Here is an 18,952-nt window from a genome sequence, read left to right as displayed (position 1 = left end):
AAGTAAATCCAGACTCCCCGAGTGAAATCATCAAGAAACGTAAGGAAATACTTAGAGCCACAGATGGATGTAGTTCGGTAAGGACCCCATAGATCATAATGCACTAACTTAAAAATCTTTGTTGTTTTATTACTGCTCAACAGAAAAGAATCTCTTGTTTGTTTTGCATGAATACAAACTTCAAAAGTCTTAGAATCAAAAACACCAGTACTGAAATCATAAAAATGCAATAACTCTAAAGATTTTGAAGAAGGATGTCCCAACCAGTTGTGCCACAGCTTCGAAGAGGAAATATCTGCCTGTGAAACCGTAGATGCCACTTCCATTCCTCTGAAAAAGTATAGCCCATTCAACTGCTCACCCGCTCCAATCAGCATCCATGTGGTGCGATCCTGAACAACACAAAAGTGATCAGATATCTGAAATATACACTTCATTTCTCGTGTCAAGTGAGAGACTGAAATCAGATGAAAATGTAGACCATCCACACAAAAAAACACATTTTGAAGACCCATCGACATTGTCCCATGTTTATGTAAGGTAGTAAACCTTCCATCCAGAAGTTTAATCAACATAGGTGCCATATCACATACATCAGTCAAGTAGTCTAAGCATCATGTCATGTGGTTGGATGCTCTAGTATCAATTATCCAAGACTCAAAGAAAGACATACCTGAAGGGTGAGGACTGACTTTGGTTCACATCAGCTGAGGTTACGATCGAGTTGACAGATGCAGTAACAGGTTCTGTAGACACATGATTAACACGCGCCCAACTTCTTGTTTGACATTACGCGAAGCAGGCATCGTTGAATTGGATTTGTTCCTGGTTCTTTCCCCCCCCCCACCAAGCAGGGTAACCAATCTTCTTGAAACAATTCTCAGCAAGATGGCCAGTCTTACCACAAAGAGTGCAAGTCATGGAGCCACCTCGTATATCATTTTGTGTACGAGGAGGTCGATTATGGGTCTGTACGGCGAAACTTACACCACCTGCTCTATCATCATGCAGACAAGCCAGTGATTTTGATTCCTCATCATGAGTGAGAACATTGTAAGCCTCGTCGAGTGATGGCAATAGAGTTCGTAAAAGTAGTGAAGATTTCACAGCTCCATAAAGCGAGTAATCAATCCCCACGAGAAATTGATGGATCTTATCTTCTTTGCGTTCCCTTGCAATTTCTTCCATCGTTTTTGCTTGTTGATAGTCAGCCAAGCTCGTCCATAGCTTCCTAAGCTTACCAAAGTATGTCTCAATAGGCATTCCTTGTTGACGACAAGTAGCGAGTTCAGTTTTGAGTCTCTGCACCCGCTGTCCGTTTTTCATCGCAAATCTTTTCTGAATTTGAAACCACAAACTCGATGCATCGTCACTGTGAGACAGAGTTGAACAGAGTGATTCATCATAGTGAGCTTAATCCAAGATACGACAAGTGCATTGTTGGTATAGTTCAATCGGCAAAACCAAATTTCTTTCTTGCTTTCAAAGCCAAACAGATGCTTGCAGACCACTCATCATAGTTAGGTCCAGGCAACGCAGGCCGCGAGATCACCGTTCCGGGATTATCACCAGCTGTGAGATCATACGGAGAGATCGTTCTCCGAGTTACTTCAGTACGAGCAGTTGTTTGTTCTGAAGTTGCAGAATCATCGTGAGTTGACGACATGTTTTTAAGAAAAAGCCTTCTATAGAGTAGTCAGCCAGCTTAGGTCAAGAAAAGATAGAATGAAGATTTAGTGCTCTGATACCATGTCAAGAAGATTCTTATTCCTACACTTGGTAGGCCAATGCCTTATATACAAGAGACATTAGGCGTACACATATTATAACCTGATGTACTTAGTAATTACAATAAGTGAGGCCCATTAGGGCCTAATAGTGTTCGTTACACTTGAGGTGATATTTACTGTGTTTCCACTAGTTGTAATGTTGAGAGGAAAATGTGCTTCAGCGGAGTCACCGGCCTGAGTCCGGAGAGGATTACTGATCGTTTGGAAGTTTGAGGAAGAGACATAACTTGGTATGACATGAAACTGAACTAGCTCTACTTGTTGCTCGTCGGTTAAGGTGTTTAGGGTTCCGGCTTTGAGACTGGAGAAGGAGGAATCGCTCGGTGCGAAGATAGTGATTATGTTGTCTGAGTTGTTGAGCTGGCCATAGAGGTGGTTAGCAATGCCGGTTGATTTGAGTAGTCTGATGAAAACAGCGAACTAGCCTGCCTTTTGGAGGATTTTGGCAGGCCCGGCCCAGTACTTTGTTCTGCCTAAAGCAAAATAAATATTTGGCGCACCCTTGCATTCGAACCATGCACCTGTTACCAATTATTGCACAGCAGAACCACTAGACTATATACAACTTTTGGCAATTGTGATGCACTTAATTTGTTAACCTAATTTGGCGCCTCTTTCCCCAGCTTTAGGTCAGGGCCGGTCCTGGATTTTGGTGACGTTTGTGGGTCCTGGTGGAGCCCGAGCGGCGGCTAGCTGAGATAGGGTTCCGGGGATTGCGGTGAGGAGGAGGAGGAGGAAGAAGACAGAATGGTCCATGGTGAATCTGTGTGTTTCGCGAGTGTTGTGAGTGTTGATGTTTTTTTTGTTGTTGTGTGAGATGCTAGTTTGTAGTAAGTAGTAAAGGGTTATGATGAAATGAGGAAAATTAATTGGTTAAGAGGTCAACATTCTTACAACTAAGCTGATAGTTAATAATCATTAATCAATGATGATTTGCGTTTTTTCTTTATTTGTTTGGTGTGCATAGTTTCCATCACATCTTGTCAGATGAATTGTTGTTTTACCTCTTTGGCAACATTATTTAACAAATATTGTATGCCTTGTGCCCTAAATAAAAAGAAGAAGGGGGTAATTGTGTTTTTGGCTTAGTGTAATGCTCTTTTGGGACCAAATTATGATAGCATTTACTTAATTATCAGATGTTTATCGGGAGCCATGTATGCAGTTAATTTGTTTTTAAGTAGCAAATAATGCTGGCAGTTCACATATTGATAATGAATGTGTTTACTATTTAGTATTTACACGCAAGTGTGTATCTGCATAGATTAAAAGAAAATCATTATTTCGTTTGAATGATTAAATCTTCTGTATGAAAAGGTAGCAGGAATAATGGAGGGTGTGATAATGGAAGGAGCAATTTGCAACTTTGCTTGGAAATTAAGAAAAAGCAAACAGATCAACTGATTTGTGTTGGGCTCTCTTCTATTTTAAAGCTATCTTTTTTTTTTTTTGAAACTATTTTAAAGCTATCTGAATGTCGAACATTTAAGAGCTTATGTTTTTTTTTTTTTTTTGGTTTGTAGTGCCTGTGTATCAGATTCACTTTGTATGATTTTCAAGACATTTTGCGCTCAAATAAATAAATGGTTCAAACATGGAGAGCATGAATAGTGATCAAAGAATGAAGACAAACAATGCATTTATTAACATTCCTACAAATATTTTATCATTCATAAAGAAAAGTTTTTCATTTCTATTCTTTTTCATTATTTTATTGTAGAGAAATATAGAACAAATTTTTTCCTCGCTAAATATGATAAGAATCATTAATCCTCAACATTTCTATAATTTTATTCATTTATGTTTCTTTCCGTTCTTTTTCTATCCGTTACCAATGTTCATGTGATGGTTACCGGCGACTGTATTTTGGAATTGATAGATGAGAATCCAAGTATTCCCATTATAGGAAAATATCTTCTTAAACGGAGAACAATTTGCATTTACCTTTTTGGCTAAACAATATTTATTTACTGTCAATATTTCTCTACAAAATGTGCTCCGTCATTTAAAATTTCATTTCTATCATAATTTTATCAAATAAAAAATTGTATAAACAGTCTTTGATGACTAGAAAATTAATTAAAAGGCAAAATTTAATTATATGTCAACATACATAAACTCAAATAATGTAAACATATACAAATTTATAATTTGAAGTTGGGTGTGTATTGGTTTTGCAAGTATAATTGGGGACTAATGAAAACAACACTGTCAACCTACTATGATGTTTATTCTTTTGTCAGATTAAATTATGATTTGCATCTTCGCAACTGCTTAATTAGTATATTACTAAATAATCTCATGAAAAGAATCTCAAAAGATAGTTCAAATACTTCTTACAAGACTCAGTGCAAGAAGAACCACAAAAAAGAGTTCTGGACTGCTTGAGTTTCTATGTAATTAAATTATTTTCATTTTAAGTAACAAGCTCTTTTTGGTTGAATTTTCTGTTCTAAAATAATGGATCATTGTCTAGAATAGTAATTCGAGATTTGAAAGAGAATATAACTGTGGAACCTAAGAGATCACAAAAAAAAACTGAGGAAGCCAAAGGTTCCCGATGGCGCAAGAAACGTCTTACATTTCTTTAAATCCTCAAAAACATCACAAACTGGGCAAATACTATCTTGATTGGCTTTTATTACATTATTTTTCATGAATATAAAATATTTTCAAAAACAAAATAGTTACAAATACAAATGTCCATGAATATATAAAAATGATAGAAGTTTCCATTGTTTTTTCTTTCTCACTAGATATCAGCAGAAAGTGATTCTTCATGAGGCTTAAACCTGCAGAGTCGGCGAGAACAGAGAAGGAGTCTGATATTTGTCTTCTCCTCCCATCACAGGCCTTGGGACTCCAGTCTTAGGCGGAACTGACGTAACCAGGACGGTAGGTTTTCCCCAAAACCCCCTAGTTCAAAGAATGTAATTACATTTGCATGTAGCGTCGCATTTGCTAGTGCAGTCAATGAAGCAACCTTTGGTGCTTTTGTTTTTTGTAGGCTTTCTTTTGGGACATTCACCAGGACAAACAAAATTTTTGTAATAACATGCACCCTGACCCTGGCACATGGCCTGCTCTTGTCCTGTGGGCAAAGGTGAAAGCATCCTGTATCTACTAGCAGCTGCTCCACTCTGCTCCTTGTCTTTCTCCTTATCCTTCCTTTCTTGTCCTTGTCCTTCTTGCCCTTGTCATTCTTGTTCTTGTCTTTGTCCTTTGCCCTTGCCCATCATCTCCTCCTTTACGCTTTTCTACTTTTCCCTCATTCCCCTTGCCGTTATTACCGTTGCCTTTGCCCCCATCGCTCTCAGCAATGACAATTTCGGTCAAGAGAAGCAATCCGAAGAGAGCAACAATCACATATGACTTTCTGCGCTCCATCACTCAGGTACAAGTCTTCTTCTTTGGCTTCTTCTTTAGTCTCTCAAGGTGTTTTCTTAAAACTTCATATGATGATTATATCCCTTGCTTCATAGTAAGAAAGAAGATGACTCTTTGGGTTTATCTCAAGTCAATAAGTCTACTTGGTGAAGCTTCAGCATCAAATCTATTAGCTAGAAGAGTTACTTAATCCTTATTTAAAAACATACATATTTATTAATTCACATTCTCTTTTTTTTTTTTTTTGAATTGAACGTTAAATTTAATTCAAAGAAAAAATACATTTTTACAACAAAGCATCCTTATGTAAATCTTTAAAAAGAAAATTCAACTAGTTATTCAATCTTGACTCAAACCAAGCAATCATTCCTCCTTCCATATCTTTATCTCCCCTTCTTCTGATGACAGTGAATTTATTTCTCATAGTTTTGTCGAGTCTTTTTATCAGCACCTCACTTGGTGATGACCTTTCCCATGTCTTCGTTGGTTTCTTTCTCTCCACACCGAGTAAACTGTGGCCTGCATAATATATCTCAGAGTGAAGATCTTGATTCTGCTCAGGCTCAGACCATTTGAGGAAATCCAAACAATTTGCTCAAGATCGACCGAAAACTGGTCACTCAGCACAACCTTAGCCAAACTCTCCCAAATTCGAGTAGAGTAAGCACACTCAAAAAACAAATGCTTAATTCACATTCTCTTTACCCATTTATTTAAGCTTCATCATCAAAACATATTTCAAATTACTTCTATATTTTTGTTTAAATTCAATATTAAGAAATCATTATATAAAGGAATCTGCATATATTTCTCTATAAACTTTTATGAAAAAGAATCTAATGTTTGTTCTCCAATGCCTTTATGAGCAAGAAACGAGTTAGCTAGAACATGAAGATGTCTTGAACGAAGAAGAAAGCCCTTCATGTCTGTATATGTGTGCATTTTAAGAAACTCACTTTCATTGGTCCACAAGCCGCCCATTATTACAAGCTTGCACCTTTTCTATACACCAAAGAAATCTCAAACGCGCTAAAACATTTGACTAATTTACTATAAACCAGTTTAGCTTCTTTAACTCTTGAACCAATAACCAAACTGGATTTATATTATCAAAGTCCTGTTCTGTTCTGTCAGAAGAATATACAAGGCAGTGAGTCACAAACAAAATTGAACCAAGGAAACCGGCTTTGATTCAACGGTATACAATGTAGTATCTAGAAAACAAGTACATGGACTCCCTGTGAAACTTTCTTGTGTGCTAGATGCAAACCAGCTTGCATTTTCTTTCCAAAAACATCAAAAGAATCTGACACTTTTCTATAGTTTTTTTTTTTTTATTTCAAGAGAATTAAGTGTCTTCTCTCTATTTTAGTTACTGAGATATATAGGAATATCAGGCTTAGCTTGCTCGGTACCAACACTAGTTTCTCAACAGAAACAATAGTGCTACTACTACTGCTTGAAGAACCTCCTTGTTCCATCTCTTTCGTCATCTTCATGAAATAACTGTGCCTGTAGATAAAAAAAAATGGAGCAGAAAGAGTAAAAACCGTTGAAGAAACCAAAAGAGAGGAACAAAAGAATCAACTAAATTACCATAGCGTGTCTGCGGTTAACTCTGGATGAAACACAGTTGCTAACAAGTTTCTTTGCTTCACAGCAACAATGACCTTCGTTTCCGGAAGAGTCTTCGTCTTGGATTTGGACAGTAGAGCTAGAATACAAGACCTTGTTTGAAGGGACGGGGCAACGAGCTAAGACTTCGACACCAGGGCCGACATCTAGAACGGCTGGAGCACGTATGAACACTCCACGGAACGTCTCTGCTCCACCTTCTTTGGATGTTAGTAGAGGCACTGAGATATCAGCTTCAAAACTTTGAATCTACACATCCGAAAAAAAAAAACTTTGATTTTAATATTTGCAAATCTTTTGAGATAATATTTTGTTACCTGGCTGCCAAAGAAGTTTCTATGGACGGTGCAGTCAAGGCCGCCGACTAGTTCCTGACCTCCCTCTTTCTGACCTGAAAGTTTTCAACACTTTATAAGTAGTGTTTATTAATAATTTGAATCCTTAATTGATAGGAAGGTTACTCACCAACTGCTCTGTCTGCGAGGAATATAAGACCAGCGCATGTCCCCCAAACAGGTTTCCCTGTCTTAACAAACTCACGTAGAGCCGGGAACTTGAAAGAAAAACAAAATGAAAGACAATTAGACCTCAGAAGAGGAGACTCACACACACACACACTGTTTGTCCTCAAGACCCACTAAAGGTAAATCAAGGTTGTTCCTCTTTAGGACTCTGCATATGCTTTTGTTAAATGAAACATAATCCCAAAAAGTTAGTTTCAAAAAAATCAAAAAAAAAAAAAAAACTTAATCCCAAAAAGTTATCCTTTATCAATCTCAAAGCCAATCTTTTTGGAGAACACATCAAAAAAAATCTAGATTCTCCTCAACACATAAAAAAGGAAACTTTCCTTCCATCCCTACACAATTGAATTACAAAAACACAGACTCTAGAGAGAGAGAGGGGACCAGGTTATGGTACTCTGCGAGTTTGGCCATGGTGGTGCTCTCGCCGCCAGGGATGATGAGAGACGAAACGGTGAGAAGCTGCTCGGCCTTCCTAATCTCGACTCCTTGGACGCCGAGCCGCCTTAGAGCCGCGATGTGCTCATTGAAAGAGCCTTGCAAAGCTAAAACCCCCACGGTCATCGAGGCGGCGTGATGGAAGAGAGTGTGTCAGATAAACAAGACGAAACTTAAACAGCGTGAATGTATGGACTCAGGACAAAGGCGGCTTTTGTTGTTGCAAGTGGTGACAAATTCAACTTCTTTCCCCCCATTGATTTGGTATTTTAATTATCTAGCAGTCTGTCTGTTATTATGGCTAAAATCACATAAATTAAGAAAATTATTATGTTTTTAAAAAATATTTTATAATAAATAAATTAGATATAATTTAACCAATAAAAAATAAATATATTTAATTTGATTGGTTATATTATATTCAATAAATATAAAAATTATTTAAAAATACGAAAACTATTTACATTTTGAAAAAAAACATTTCACTAAAAAAGGGTAATATTTATAAGAAAACTGAAAAAAAAACATTTTTAGTATTTAGAAAAAATAATTTTTAAAAAAAAAGGAAACAAAAGGGCAGAGAGAGAGAGAATCAAAGCCCTCTTCTTCTTTTGTAATCAAATCTCTCACGCACGACTCTGAGAGAGAGAGAGACAGAAAGAGTCCATCGTCTTCCGTCTTCTCCGATCGAAATGTAAGCTTCTCTCCTTCTTTATTCCCATTTGGTTTCTCTTTCTGCTGCCATCGATTTCGAAATTAGGGTTCTTTGATTAGTTTTAGGGAGATTAACCCTTTTCGTCCCAATGTAGTAATGTATTGGATTTCGATTCGTGTTTACTCGCTGATCATAACCCAGAAAGTTATCAACTTTAATGAGAATCTCAGCGAATTTAATGAAAAAAAAATTGACTCCTTTTTTTTTTTTTTTATCTGCAGAGCATTTATATTCATCGTCACCTTATTGGCTATGCAGTCAACGAGTTTGCTACTCCTGAAGAAGGAGAATTGAGATCAGATTATATAAATGAGAGACATGTTGTGTTTAGAATGCAGTTGTTATGATATTCATCTCGCTGAGTGGCATCCTTTGGAATCTTTAAACTCCTCCTAAACCCTCTTTTTTTACTCCAGGGTAAGGCTTGGATTTTGATTATGTGGATGCTTATCTCAACCTGATGTTACTTTCTTGTTTTGTGTACAGGTTCTTCAGTTTTATATTTCAGTTGTTTTTTTTCTAATTATTTGGGTGTTTTAGAACAGTAGTCTTTGGTTTTCCCGTACCATTGGTTGCTTTGGATGCTTTGGTACTTCTACTGGAACCCGACAGTTGCCGCCTGAGAGGCCACTCCAACATGATGATACACATTCATCTTGTAGTGAGGGTACTAGCAGTTCCAGAAGCGAAGAGGACGAAGAAGAAGTAGAGCAGAAGAGCCGCTCCAAACGATCTGACGAAATTTTGAAATTTAGATTAGATCATGGTTTGATCTGCAGGCAGGTTCCTGTGAAAGTCACTAAGCAACTTATCCGTGGAGAGGTATAGTCATCTTCTTCAGCCTCTCTCTCATATATTCTACTATTGCTTTGAAGAATATTCCATGATGTTGTCAGGATGAAGATGGTAACAAGATGATCAATGAGTATGTTCGTGTGTGTAAAATTGGATCCGGTAGCTATGGCAAAGTGGTAAGTGTGAAGGAGCTCATTTACAGTAACACTATCAAAAGCATCCCATGACATTGTTCATTGGCATTTATAATTAGGTTTTATATCGAAGCTCTGTTGATGGCCTATCTTATGCTATTAAGGTAAGCTATTTATATTATTTCATTTGTTTGATTGATTACTCTTAGGGCTTAAAGATCTTTTGACATATTTTGATACACTTGGGTTTTTAGGCGTTTCACAAGTCGCAATTATTAAGGCTAAGGGTTGCACCTTCTGAGACTGCTATGAGTGATGTTCTTCGTGAGGTATATCATCCCTTCTCTTCACTGGTTTCATTGTAGAGAAGTTGTGTTTACGCTTCTTTATCTCATTACTTTCAGGTCATGATCATGAAAATTTTGGAGCATCCTAACATTGTTAATCTCATTGAGGTGATAGACGACCCAGAAACTGATCATTTTTACATGGGTAACTCTTTCTCCTCTTCTCTTTTCTGATGTTTCTGTACTTGCTCTCTGTGGAAAGAGCCTCTTATCTTGTTATTTTTTGTCTTGGTTTCACTCAGTTCTCGAATACATTGATGGAAAATGGGTTTATGACGGTTCTGGACCGCCTGGTGCTCTCGGGGAGAAAACCGCTAGAAAGTATCTGCGGGATATAGTTACTGGCCTCATGTACCTGCACGTTCATGTAATGATCTTCTTTCTTATGTGTGCTTCTCTAACTTCATGGTTCATTACCTAATAAACTGTCCTGATTCAAAAAAAAAAAAAAACAGAATGTGATTCATGGGGACATCAAACCTGACAATCTGATGGTTACTAGTAGCGGCACGGTGAAAATAGGAGACTTCAGTGTCAGCCAAGTGTTCAAGGTAATCATCGATTCTTGAATATGTATCTTGTGACCACCTGAGTGTTGGCAATTTAATTGGTTGTGTTATTACAGGATGATGATGATCAACTGCGTCGATCTCCCGGGACACCAGTTTTCACTGCTCCAGAGTGTTGTTTAGGTCATCGTCCTTCTCTAATAATCTTTAAGCTTGGTCCTAACTCATTAGTGTGTATAGAGAATAAGCAAATATCTTTTTGTTTTTGGATTCTGGAAACAGTATCAGGTATAACGTATAGTGGCAGAGCTGCTGATACATGGGCAGTGGGGGTTACTTTGTATTATATGATATTGGGACAATACCCGTTCCTTGCTGATACTCTTCAGGACACTTACGACAAGGTATGGTTTTACCTTTGATCAATGCTTTTTCTTGGGTCACAAGACAGCTCTTTGAATAACCCTAAATCTCTTAACAGATTGTTAACAACCCTTTGATACTCCCGGATGGATTGGATCCTCTTTTAAGAGATTTGATGGAAGGTCTCCTTTGCAAAAGTGAGCTGCATGTTTTTCATCATTTTGGTGTAGTTAAACTACTCGCATGAGTTATATGGTAGTGGACTAATGGTGGAACTCACCTGTTGTTGTTGCAGATCCGAGCGAGAGAATGACACTGAAGACGGTGTCGGAGCATCCTTGGTTCCTTGGAGAAGACGGGCATGTTCTTGAGTATTTTTGTTGCTGCAAACGCAAGTCTGCCTTGAAGATTGAACAAGAAGAAGAAGCTAATGGGATGGATGCTCAAGTCTCAGATATCTAGCTAAAAAACTTTGGAAGCTTTTTGATCGTTTAGAAATGTATAAGCTTGAAGAATACAGGAAACGTTAACATCATGCTATCGCATCTCCTTAACCATACAAGTTTGCGGTCATTGTTTTTTTTTTCTTTAATATACTAGATAGTTGTCATATTATTATCATGTGTTGTTTTATGAGTTTCAAAATTAATATGACAATGAATTTTTATTTTGATTTTATGGCTCAAGTTTGATAATTGTCCTTCAACTAAACTATGCTTCTGCTACAGCTTATTTAGGGGTAGGCCTGGGCATTTTACCCGGACCCGAAGACCCGAACCGGAACCGACCCGAAAATATAGGTTCGGGTCCGGGTCCGGGTCCATGCTAATTACCTATTGGGTTTTTTTTTTTTGGACCTGCGGGTCTCGGTTCGGGTCCGGGTCCTACCCGAGACCCGTTCGGGTACCCGAAGTACCCGCAAATAATTATATATACCAGGTATATTTGGGTGATTGGGTATATTTTTGGTATTTCGGATTTTTTTTTAAAGTTTCAGGTTTGGATTTTCGGGTATAATTGTAGGTTTTTGGTAAAATTTTAGATTTTTAGAAAATATAATTTGGGTATTCGGGTAAAATCCGGGTATGTTTTGGGTTTTCGGGTCTGATTTTGGATAAATTTTTGGGTATTTTTGCGGTTCTCCGGGTATTTTTAGAGTTTTCGGGTCCAGTTCGGGTACTTCGGGTCTATTTCGGGTCCTAAATACCCGAACCGACCCGGATCCGAAATATAACCGAAAATTTTGGGTATTTTATGGGTATTGAAATTATAGACCCGAACCGACCCGAACCCGACAAGACCCGACCCGGAACCGACCCGAAAAGTTATAGGTACCTATATGGGTCTAAATTGCTAGGACCCGAAGGACCCGGACCCGACAATACCCGACCCGAACCCGACCCGAAGAACCGCATGCCCAGGCCTATTTAGGAGTGAATTCAAGTGTAGGAGAGAAAATGATCATCGCGTCAGGCTAACGTCCGCTCTAGATTGTATTGCATGTGTTCCGAGCTCAGACTACTAGTTTTCAAGTTTCAAAGTATCCCAGAGTTTCTCAGCCTTATTTCACTTAGTTTTCAAGCTTCAAATCTTCTGTTAACGACAAGATCATGATCTAGAGTTCAAGAGGACCTTAGAGTTTAAATAACATGATCAAAGCTTTCCTTGGATATAAAGAAATCTATTTGAAAGAAAGAAAAAAACCTTAACCTGGACTATTTATCTCTTAACAAATTGTTAACAATACTTTGATAGTTTCGGATGGACTGATCAATCCACTTCTAAGAGATTTGATCGAAGGTTTTCATTGGAAAAGTGAGTTGGATTCATCCAACCTAGACAATGACACTGAAGAATGTTTCGGAGCATCCATGCCTGGGTCAAACGTGATCCAATGGGATCTCCAAAATTTCAGATACATCATAAATGTACAAGCTTGAAGAATAGAGGCATCTCCCTTAAAACCGTATAAGTTTGATCTCGCTTGCAGTCTTGTAGATGAGTGATGTTTATGTAACCGTCCACGGTTTCTTAGGGGTCAAACGTGAGAACTTTTACGTACGAGTTTGTACATAACGCATGAGTTTACATATATATTGGTGATTGACAAATCTTATGTATTGTTTGTCATGAAAGATAAGAGAAAATTCACTATATTTATGGAAATTTGAGGTTAGATTGTTGAATTTCCGTGGGATTTTTGCTAAATAAAAGGGAACCAAATCCTTTTCTTTAAAAGTATTAGTTGACAAAAGCTAGCATTTTAACAAATAAATTATATGCTAAGTTCAGCAATAAATTATTGATAATGTTAAAACTCTAGTTAAGAACCAAAAGCTAGAGGATAGTTTAAAAAAAACTACTTTTAATTTTAATAAAAATTGTCAAGATGTGATCTTTAAGAATGAATATTTAAAATTTTCCTAAAGGAAAGACAAAAAATCATGACTGTGCCAGAAAAAAATTCCCACTAAGACTACTTATTCTAAATAATATTCTAGTTGATTCTTTCTCCCCAACAATGTGGGTCTTTGAATATTCTTATGTATAGTCAGTTAGTCACATAAACAAACGCATGTAAACACACATTTTGTTTATATTATTATTTATAACTACATATTATATATGGTTCTATTATATATGGATAACTAGGTGGTAAAATAGATTAAAACTTTTAATTTATAGATATTAGAAAGTTAAAAATCATAGTAACAAATATTATATATTATATAATGAAATACTTAACGAAATTGTGCATGTAAGTTTATATAAAGTAAGCTTCAACTTTAAAAAAAAGAAACTTGTGTAATTGAAGTATATTTGGTAGAAGTAAATATATAAGAATAAGCAAAGACTAATATAAAAAATTGTTTTTATTTTGGAAAAATACTTAATTTTAATGATATATGAGATTATTTTGATGTATGTGTTGGCCACCTAAACATATATAAACATAGTATTAGTAATAATAAACCTGAATATAATATTTCTCACAATTAAACATAGTATTAGTTAACCAAATCATTAATTGTTGAAAATAATATGGTCAGCTTTCTTAATGTACATGAAACATATACAAATAAATGAGACCAAATATTTATTTGCTCACAATTAAACATATACTCCATCCGTTCCTAAATAGATGATGTTTTAGAGAGTTTTTGATGTTTCAAAATAGATGATGTTTTCATATATCAATGCATTTTTTCACTTTATCAAAAAATGTGTAATCAATGATATTTTGTATGTTTTGTGATTGGTTGAATAACTTTTAATTTATATTTTAGTGATTTTAAAAAAAAAAAAACAAATTCCTTAATATTTGTGCACAATCTTAAAACTTCATGTATTTTGAAACAGAGGAAGTACAAAAGAATAGAGAAAATCACACATGCCTAAATAATCACATAATTGTCTCAAGTGTTACTGACCCACAAGTTAAGTTTTTTTAATTTTATTGACATCACCCAAAACAAAACAAAACAAAAATTAAGGAAAGGAAACTTAGGTTTGAATAAACTTTATCATAGTCCAAAAATTAAGGAAAATAAACTTAGGGTTGAAAAAGATTATAGTAGTTTTGATGTCTAGTCCAACTTTTATGTGGAAAATAAATTTTATAAATTAAATGAATAAGATAAGGAAACTTAGATTTGAATACCGAATATACATGGAATTATAAATGATTTGTTACATTAATAGTCTAATTTGACTTTTCAATCAAACCAAAAAGATTGCACATCATGTTTTATGATTTCAATAATTTCCTTTTTTGTTAGAGCGGTTATCCAAAAATATCAAGAGACCCCGAATATTAATTCATTAAAAAAATTTAATAACTACCATACCAATTTCGATCTTTTCAAAAAAAAACCCAAAACAACACGCTGTTTAAGAACAAACTGTATGATTCTTTCAAGAATAGACGATCAGTAACCTTAACGAAAATAAAAACTACACTTAACAGTTAATAAATCTATTATGTACAACATGTGAAATTGTATGATCCATTCAAGAAGTCAATGTTAATATATAAGAAAAAATTAGAAAAATGAGACACTTTCATCTTAGATTTGTTCCAATAAGACTTATAGAGGATTATTTAGGTAAATAAGATTTATATTCTCTTTAATACCATTATACCTTTATAATTAACCAAATTAACCTTAATTAAAATTTAAATTAATTCGTAATTGATTTAAATTTTAATTAAAAAAAAAAACCACAAAAGGATTAAAAACTTGTTTACCATAATATTTTTTCACTTCTCTTCTTCTCCGCCGTGTACCTTCAAGCCTTCAACCCTTTCAATGTCAATTTAGGGTAAGCGGAGAATCCTTATTTTTTCATCGTAAATCATCAATTTTTTTGTCTCTAATCTCGTTTTTATCTTTCTTCTCTTTGTTCTCAGATACAATTCAGCGAATTGGGGATTTGTTCTTTGGTTTGTCAGACGGTCCTCTTCTCTCTCTACGGTTTCGTCGGACGGTATTCTTCTCTCACTACAGATTTCGTCGGACGGTCCCTTCACAGTTTGATGTAAGATCTGGTCTAAACCACATTGCAGATCAGGCCTGACATCGAAAGGATCGAGAAATGGGTGTTACGCATTGCTTTTGATGATGAGAAGAATCCTTATCTACCGAAGGTTTTCTAACAGAGCCATCTTTGGAAAATTCTTCCCTAAGGTTCTACTTCATTCTTTGCCTGAACTGTCTTTGATCTTTGCTCTGATATGTACATATAATGAGCAGAGCGCTGCTAGAGCTACTGTGCCAGGAGGTCCAAGTGTACCATGTAGTACAGCGAAGGCTGTGGAATGGGACGCTGCTTGGTCACAGAACCTTGACCTGTCGGGTTGTGCGGCTCTTGGAGTTCATGTTGCAGCTTATGAGGAAGATAAAGCCAAAGATACCCGTCCTAAGAAGCTACAGGCAGAGAAAACTGCAGAAGGCATTGTTTGAGGATTAAACAAGGTTTATAACGAATGTTTGCATCGCACATTTCTCTTATTTTCTCAAAAGACAATACTTTATCATCTTCCGTAGGGTCAATAAGTGCCAATAAGTTGACTCTTTAACTGAATTGTGTTAGGAGTTTCTGAGAATGTACCTAAGTTTCTTGTGATTTTCTATTTGTTTTCCTGAATTTGAATCTTTCTTCTGTTACAAAGTTTCAACTTTTTTTTTTTCTGTATGATGTATCGTTCAACTGTGTTCAGTCTAGATTTGTTTCATTTCAGTTTTGACTTTTGAGAAATTAAGTTTTGGGAAATCATACACCTTTGAATTGTTCAAACTAGATTTTGGTTCATTTTTTCTCTATGTTCTTTATTTGGGTTTAAAAGGTCTATAAGCTAAATATATCATACAACAAACAATTAGACTTTGTGGCCCAATGGATAAGGCACTGGTCTACGATATATCACACAACCAGAGATTATGGGATCGATCCCCAGCAGAGTCTCTTTTGTTTTTGTTTTTTAACGCTATCAGCCTCAACAACACGGCTCCTTGTTCAAATTGTTCCTTTTGATTTACACCAGTACGAAGAGGAAAAGATCGGAGAAAGATCGTGGGAGTAGGAGAAAAACGTGGGAGAAAATATTCTATGAGAGATTTAGGGTAGATTTAATTTAGATTTAGGAAACATCTTTAACCGAATATGGAAGTTTCTATATTTTTCGGATTTGTCTAGAATATGTATCCTACCTTACGCAGAACATAGTAGAGTAGATGAGAAACACATTCTTCATTAAGCGTCACATAAGGTAAAAGGCAGAACATATTATGACAAATAATATAGATAAGGTATATCATTGCGTTGTAGCTATATGTCGTTATCAAGCTGTAGGTAGATTGAAGACAATTTTCTTGATTATAACGTAACAGATTATAGTTTCGTTAGAATATATAAGAAATGTTAGTTTACGCTATATACCCTGGATATATCTATGTATAAAACTTAGTATCCGATTTCTAAATTAAGTAGATTACTAGAATTTGTTTTCTAACTGTAGTTAGAAAATAAAATAAAATATGATTCAATTTTTTTCAAAAAAAAAAATTAAGCATATATATTGTCATACTTATGTTTCCAATAGTCTTAATATTTTTTTACATTTTTAAAATTCAGTTTACTATTTTTCCCATAAAAAAAAGGTAAAGCATGTCTAGAATTGCCAAAAATATCAGAAGTCCTAAAAGGACAAATAAAAGTTGAGAGTGTACCATTTTTCCAATTTTCTCTATATATAACCAAAACGATATTATAGTCATACACCATGAGGGAGAAGAGTGGCTCTTGAATATTCGGTTTATTGATCCTATAGAATAGTAAATAATTGTAAGACATACATCGTTTGGTGATATTTTATAGTAAATGCCATTTCCTATAAATAAATAAAAAAACATCAGATAACAAAGAATTAACATGTTGAAGATGTACTATGCATCAAAATTTATAACTTACTTTTTCATCAACAAAAGCCATCTCTATAGTCTCTCCACCAGCAGCTGAATATTTCTTCCAAAGTCTAATGACTTTCACCTTGATCATCCATAGAGACTTCTTTGGTTTTAAACCAGAGATGAAATACAAGGCTTGCAATTTGAAGGATAGTTTTGAATCGTTTGGGTTGTGATGGAGGTGTAGACGTAGTATAGGTAAGGTATATATATATATTGCATGGAAGATAAATTGTAGGTGGTGAAAATTCTCTAGGCAACTAAATTTTTACGCGAAAAATCTTGTATACAATCCCTAATTGTGGCTGTATTCTTTGGAAAGAAATTATTTATGTCTACAATTCAAAAGGGATCGTCTAATTTTCATTAATTTATAATCCCCTCATTGATAATATTTACGTCTAGAATCCCTAATTGTGCATGATCTCCGAATTTATATGGCAAAAAGTAATCAAGTCATGAATCAAAGTCGTATTATTGTCATATCTAAATAGTTAGCTCAAATTAGTCAACCATAATAAATTTGTAAATCTAAACATTCGACTTCCCATAAAAAATTATTCATAGTCGACCATCGATGTTTAAAAATAAAATCATATCATATCTCGATTCATATGGAAAAAAGAGATCAAACATTAAGATGGTCGTCTATTTTGCAATCGCCTGATTGATAATACTCAGTTGTCTAGAATTCATAATTGATCATATCTCTGCATTTAATTGTCAATCACGCATTACTCTTTTCTATTTTTAGTTTCCATATGTTACATGATTCGATGTCTACTTGTCAATCCTTTTAAATTAATGTATTGGATCGTTTTATGTCAATTTTAAACATACTGAACGTTGCAAAGAAGCACTATGTTATATTACGTGTATTACGATGTCTTTAAAAATAAATGGATCGTTTAATTATATGAAGACATATACCATTTTATAATGATATAAAACACGTTTACAATAACCGAATTTGATATCAACGTAACCTTTAGATCATATATAAAGCAACATTACAAAGAAATAAAAAACGTTAACAAATAGTCTGTTTTGATTTGTTAATCGATTTTTATATCACATAAGATATCATTATATTTCATACGATATTTATCTAAATTATAAACCATCAACGATGTAGTGACGGAAACATACAAGCCATTACAAACATTAAAAGCATGTTCGAAATATATATAGATCACCATAATGTTTTGCATTCACACACAGCCACTGATATTATCATCCATAACAGCCCATGTAACCAGTTAATATCATTAACACATTATATTAAGCTATATTTAATGAGTAATGGAAAATAGTGTAATTAATCTAGTAAGTAGAGGATTTTTACATATAAAGACTGAAAAGGCCTATGGTAATGCCACATAGAAAATGACATTCCTGTTAATAACACATAAACATGAGGTTAGACTCCTAAAATGCTCCTCGGATAGTAAAAAAGAGATTCAAACTTACCAGAGAAATAAAACAAAAAAAATATTTATACCAAAGTTAAGATCAAATAAGCTTTTTGTGAACATTAGACCAACTAAACTTTACCATTCACTACAAGAAAACATACTTATTACAAGGGTCATATTCCTTGTTAATTCGTTGTAATAGAAGGGTTACAACGAATTAACAAAGAATAGCGTTTCGTTGTAAAACGCCCGTCGTAATGCAAGATTCGTCGTAACTTCCATGTAACATTTACGACGAAATAAATTCGTTGTAAAAGCGAAAGAGAGTATTTCGTCGTAGTTTCGTAGTTACGCTTCATCGTAAAAGACTCGTATAGTTTCCTTGTAAAGTCGTCTTTAAGTACTTGTACAATTTACGACGAATTTACAAGTC

At 35.0% G+C, this 18,952-nt stretch overlaps 1 protein-coding gene, 1 long non-coding RNA gene and 2 pseudogenes across 2 annotated transcripts; 2 read left to right on the top strand and 2 right to left on the bottom strand.

Annotated features, from left to right (window-relative positions):
• Positions 1-1,865: 1,865 nt before the first annotated feature.
• Positions 1,866-2,546, bottom strand: LOC106323319 (annotated as a pseudogene).
• Positions 2,547-6,264: 3,718 nt separating this feature from the next.
• LOC106322781 lies at positions 6,265-8,080 on the bottom strand (annotated as a pseudogene).
• A 254-nt stretch (positions 8,081-8,334) lies between these two features.
• LOC106324707 lies at positions 8,335-9,021 on the top strand. Its single transcript, XR_001266723.1, has 3 exons — positions 8,335-8,468; positions 8,711-8,906; positions 8,976-9,021. It is a non-coding gene; the product is annotated as an uncharacterized LOC106324707 (long non-coding RNA).
• An 11-nt stretch (positions 9,022-9,032) lies between these two features.
• Positions 9,033-11,310, top strand: LOC106323318 (serine/threonine-protein kinase GRIK2-like; the record flags this gene model as incomplete). Its single annotated transcript, XM_013761463.1, has 11 exons — positions 9,033-9,311; positions 9,386-9,460; positions 9,538-9,582; positions 9,673-9,747; positions 9,823-9,910; positions 10,008-10,132; positions 10,221-10,316; positions 10,391-10,457; positions 10,557-10,678; positions 10,756-10,834; positions 10,933-11,310. Coding segments are annotated over 11 exons (1,218 nt in total), but the record flags the coding sequence as incomplete, so codon positions are not given.
• Positions 11,311-18,952: the final 7,642 nt, after the last annotated feature.

The sequence above is a fragment of the Brassica oleracea genome, chromosome C2 (assembly GCF_000695525.1).
Source record: "Brassica oleracea var. oleracea cultivar TO1000 chromosome C2, BOL, whole genome shotgun sequence".
NCBI classification, from domain to species: domain Eukaryota; kingdom Viridiplantae; phylum Streptophyta; class Magnoliopsida; order Brassicales; family Brassicaceae; genus Brassica; species Brassica oleracea.
Note: the sequence above shows the minus strand (reverse complement) of the source record. Positions and strands in the feature narration are given on the sequence as shown.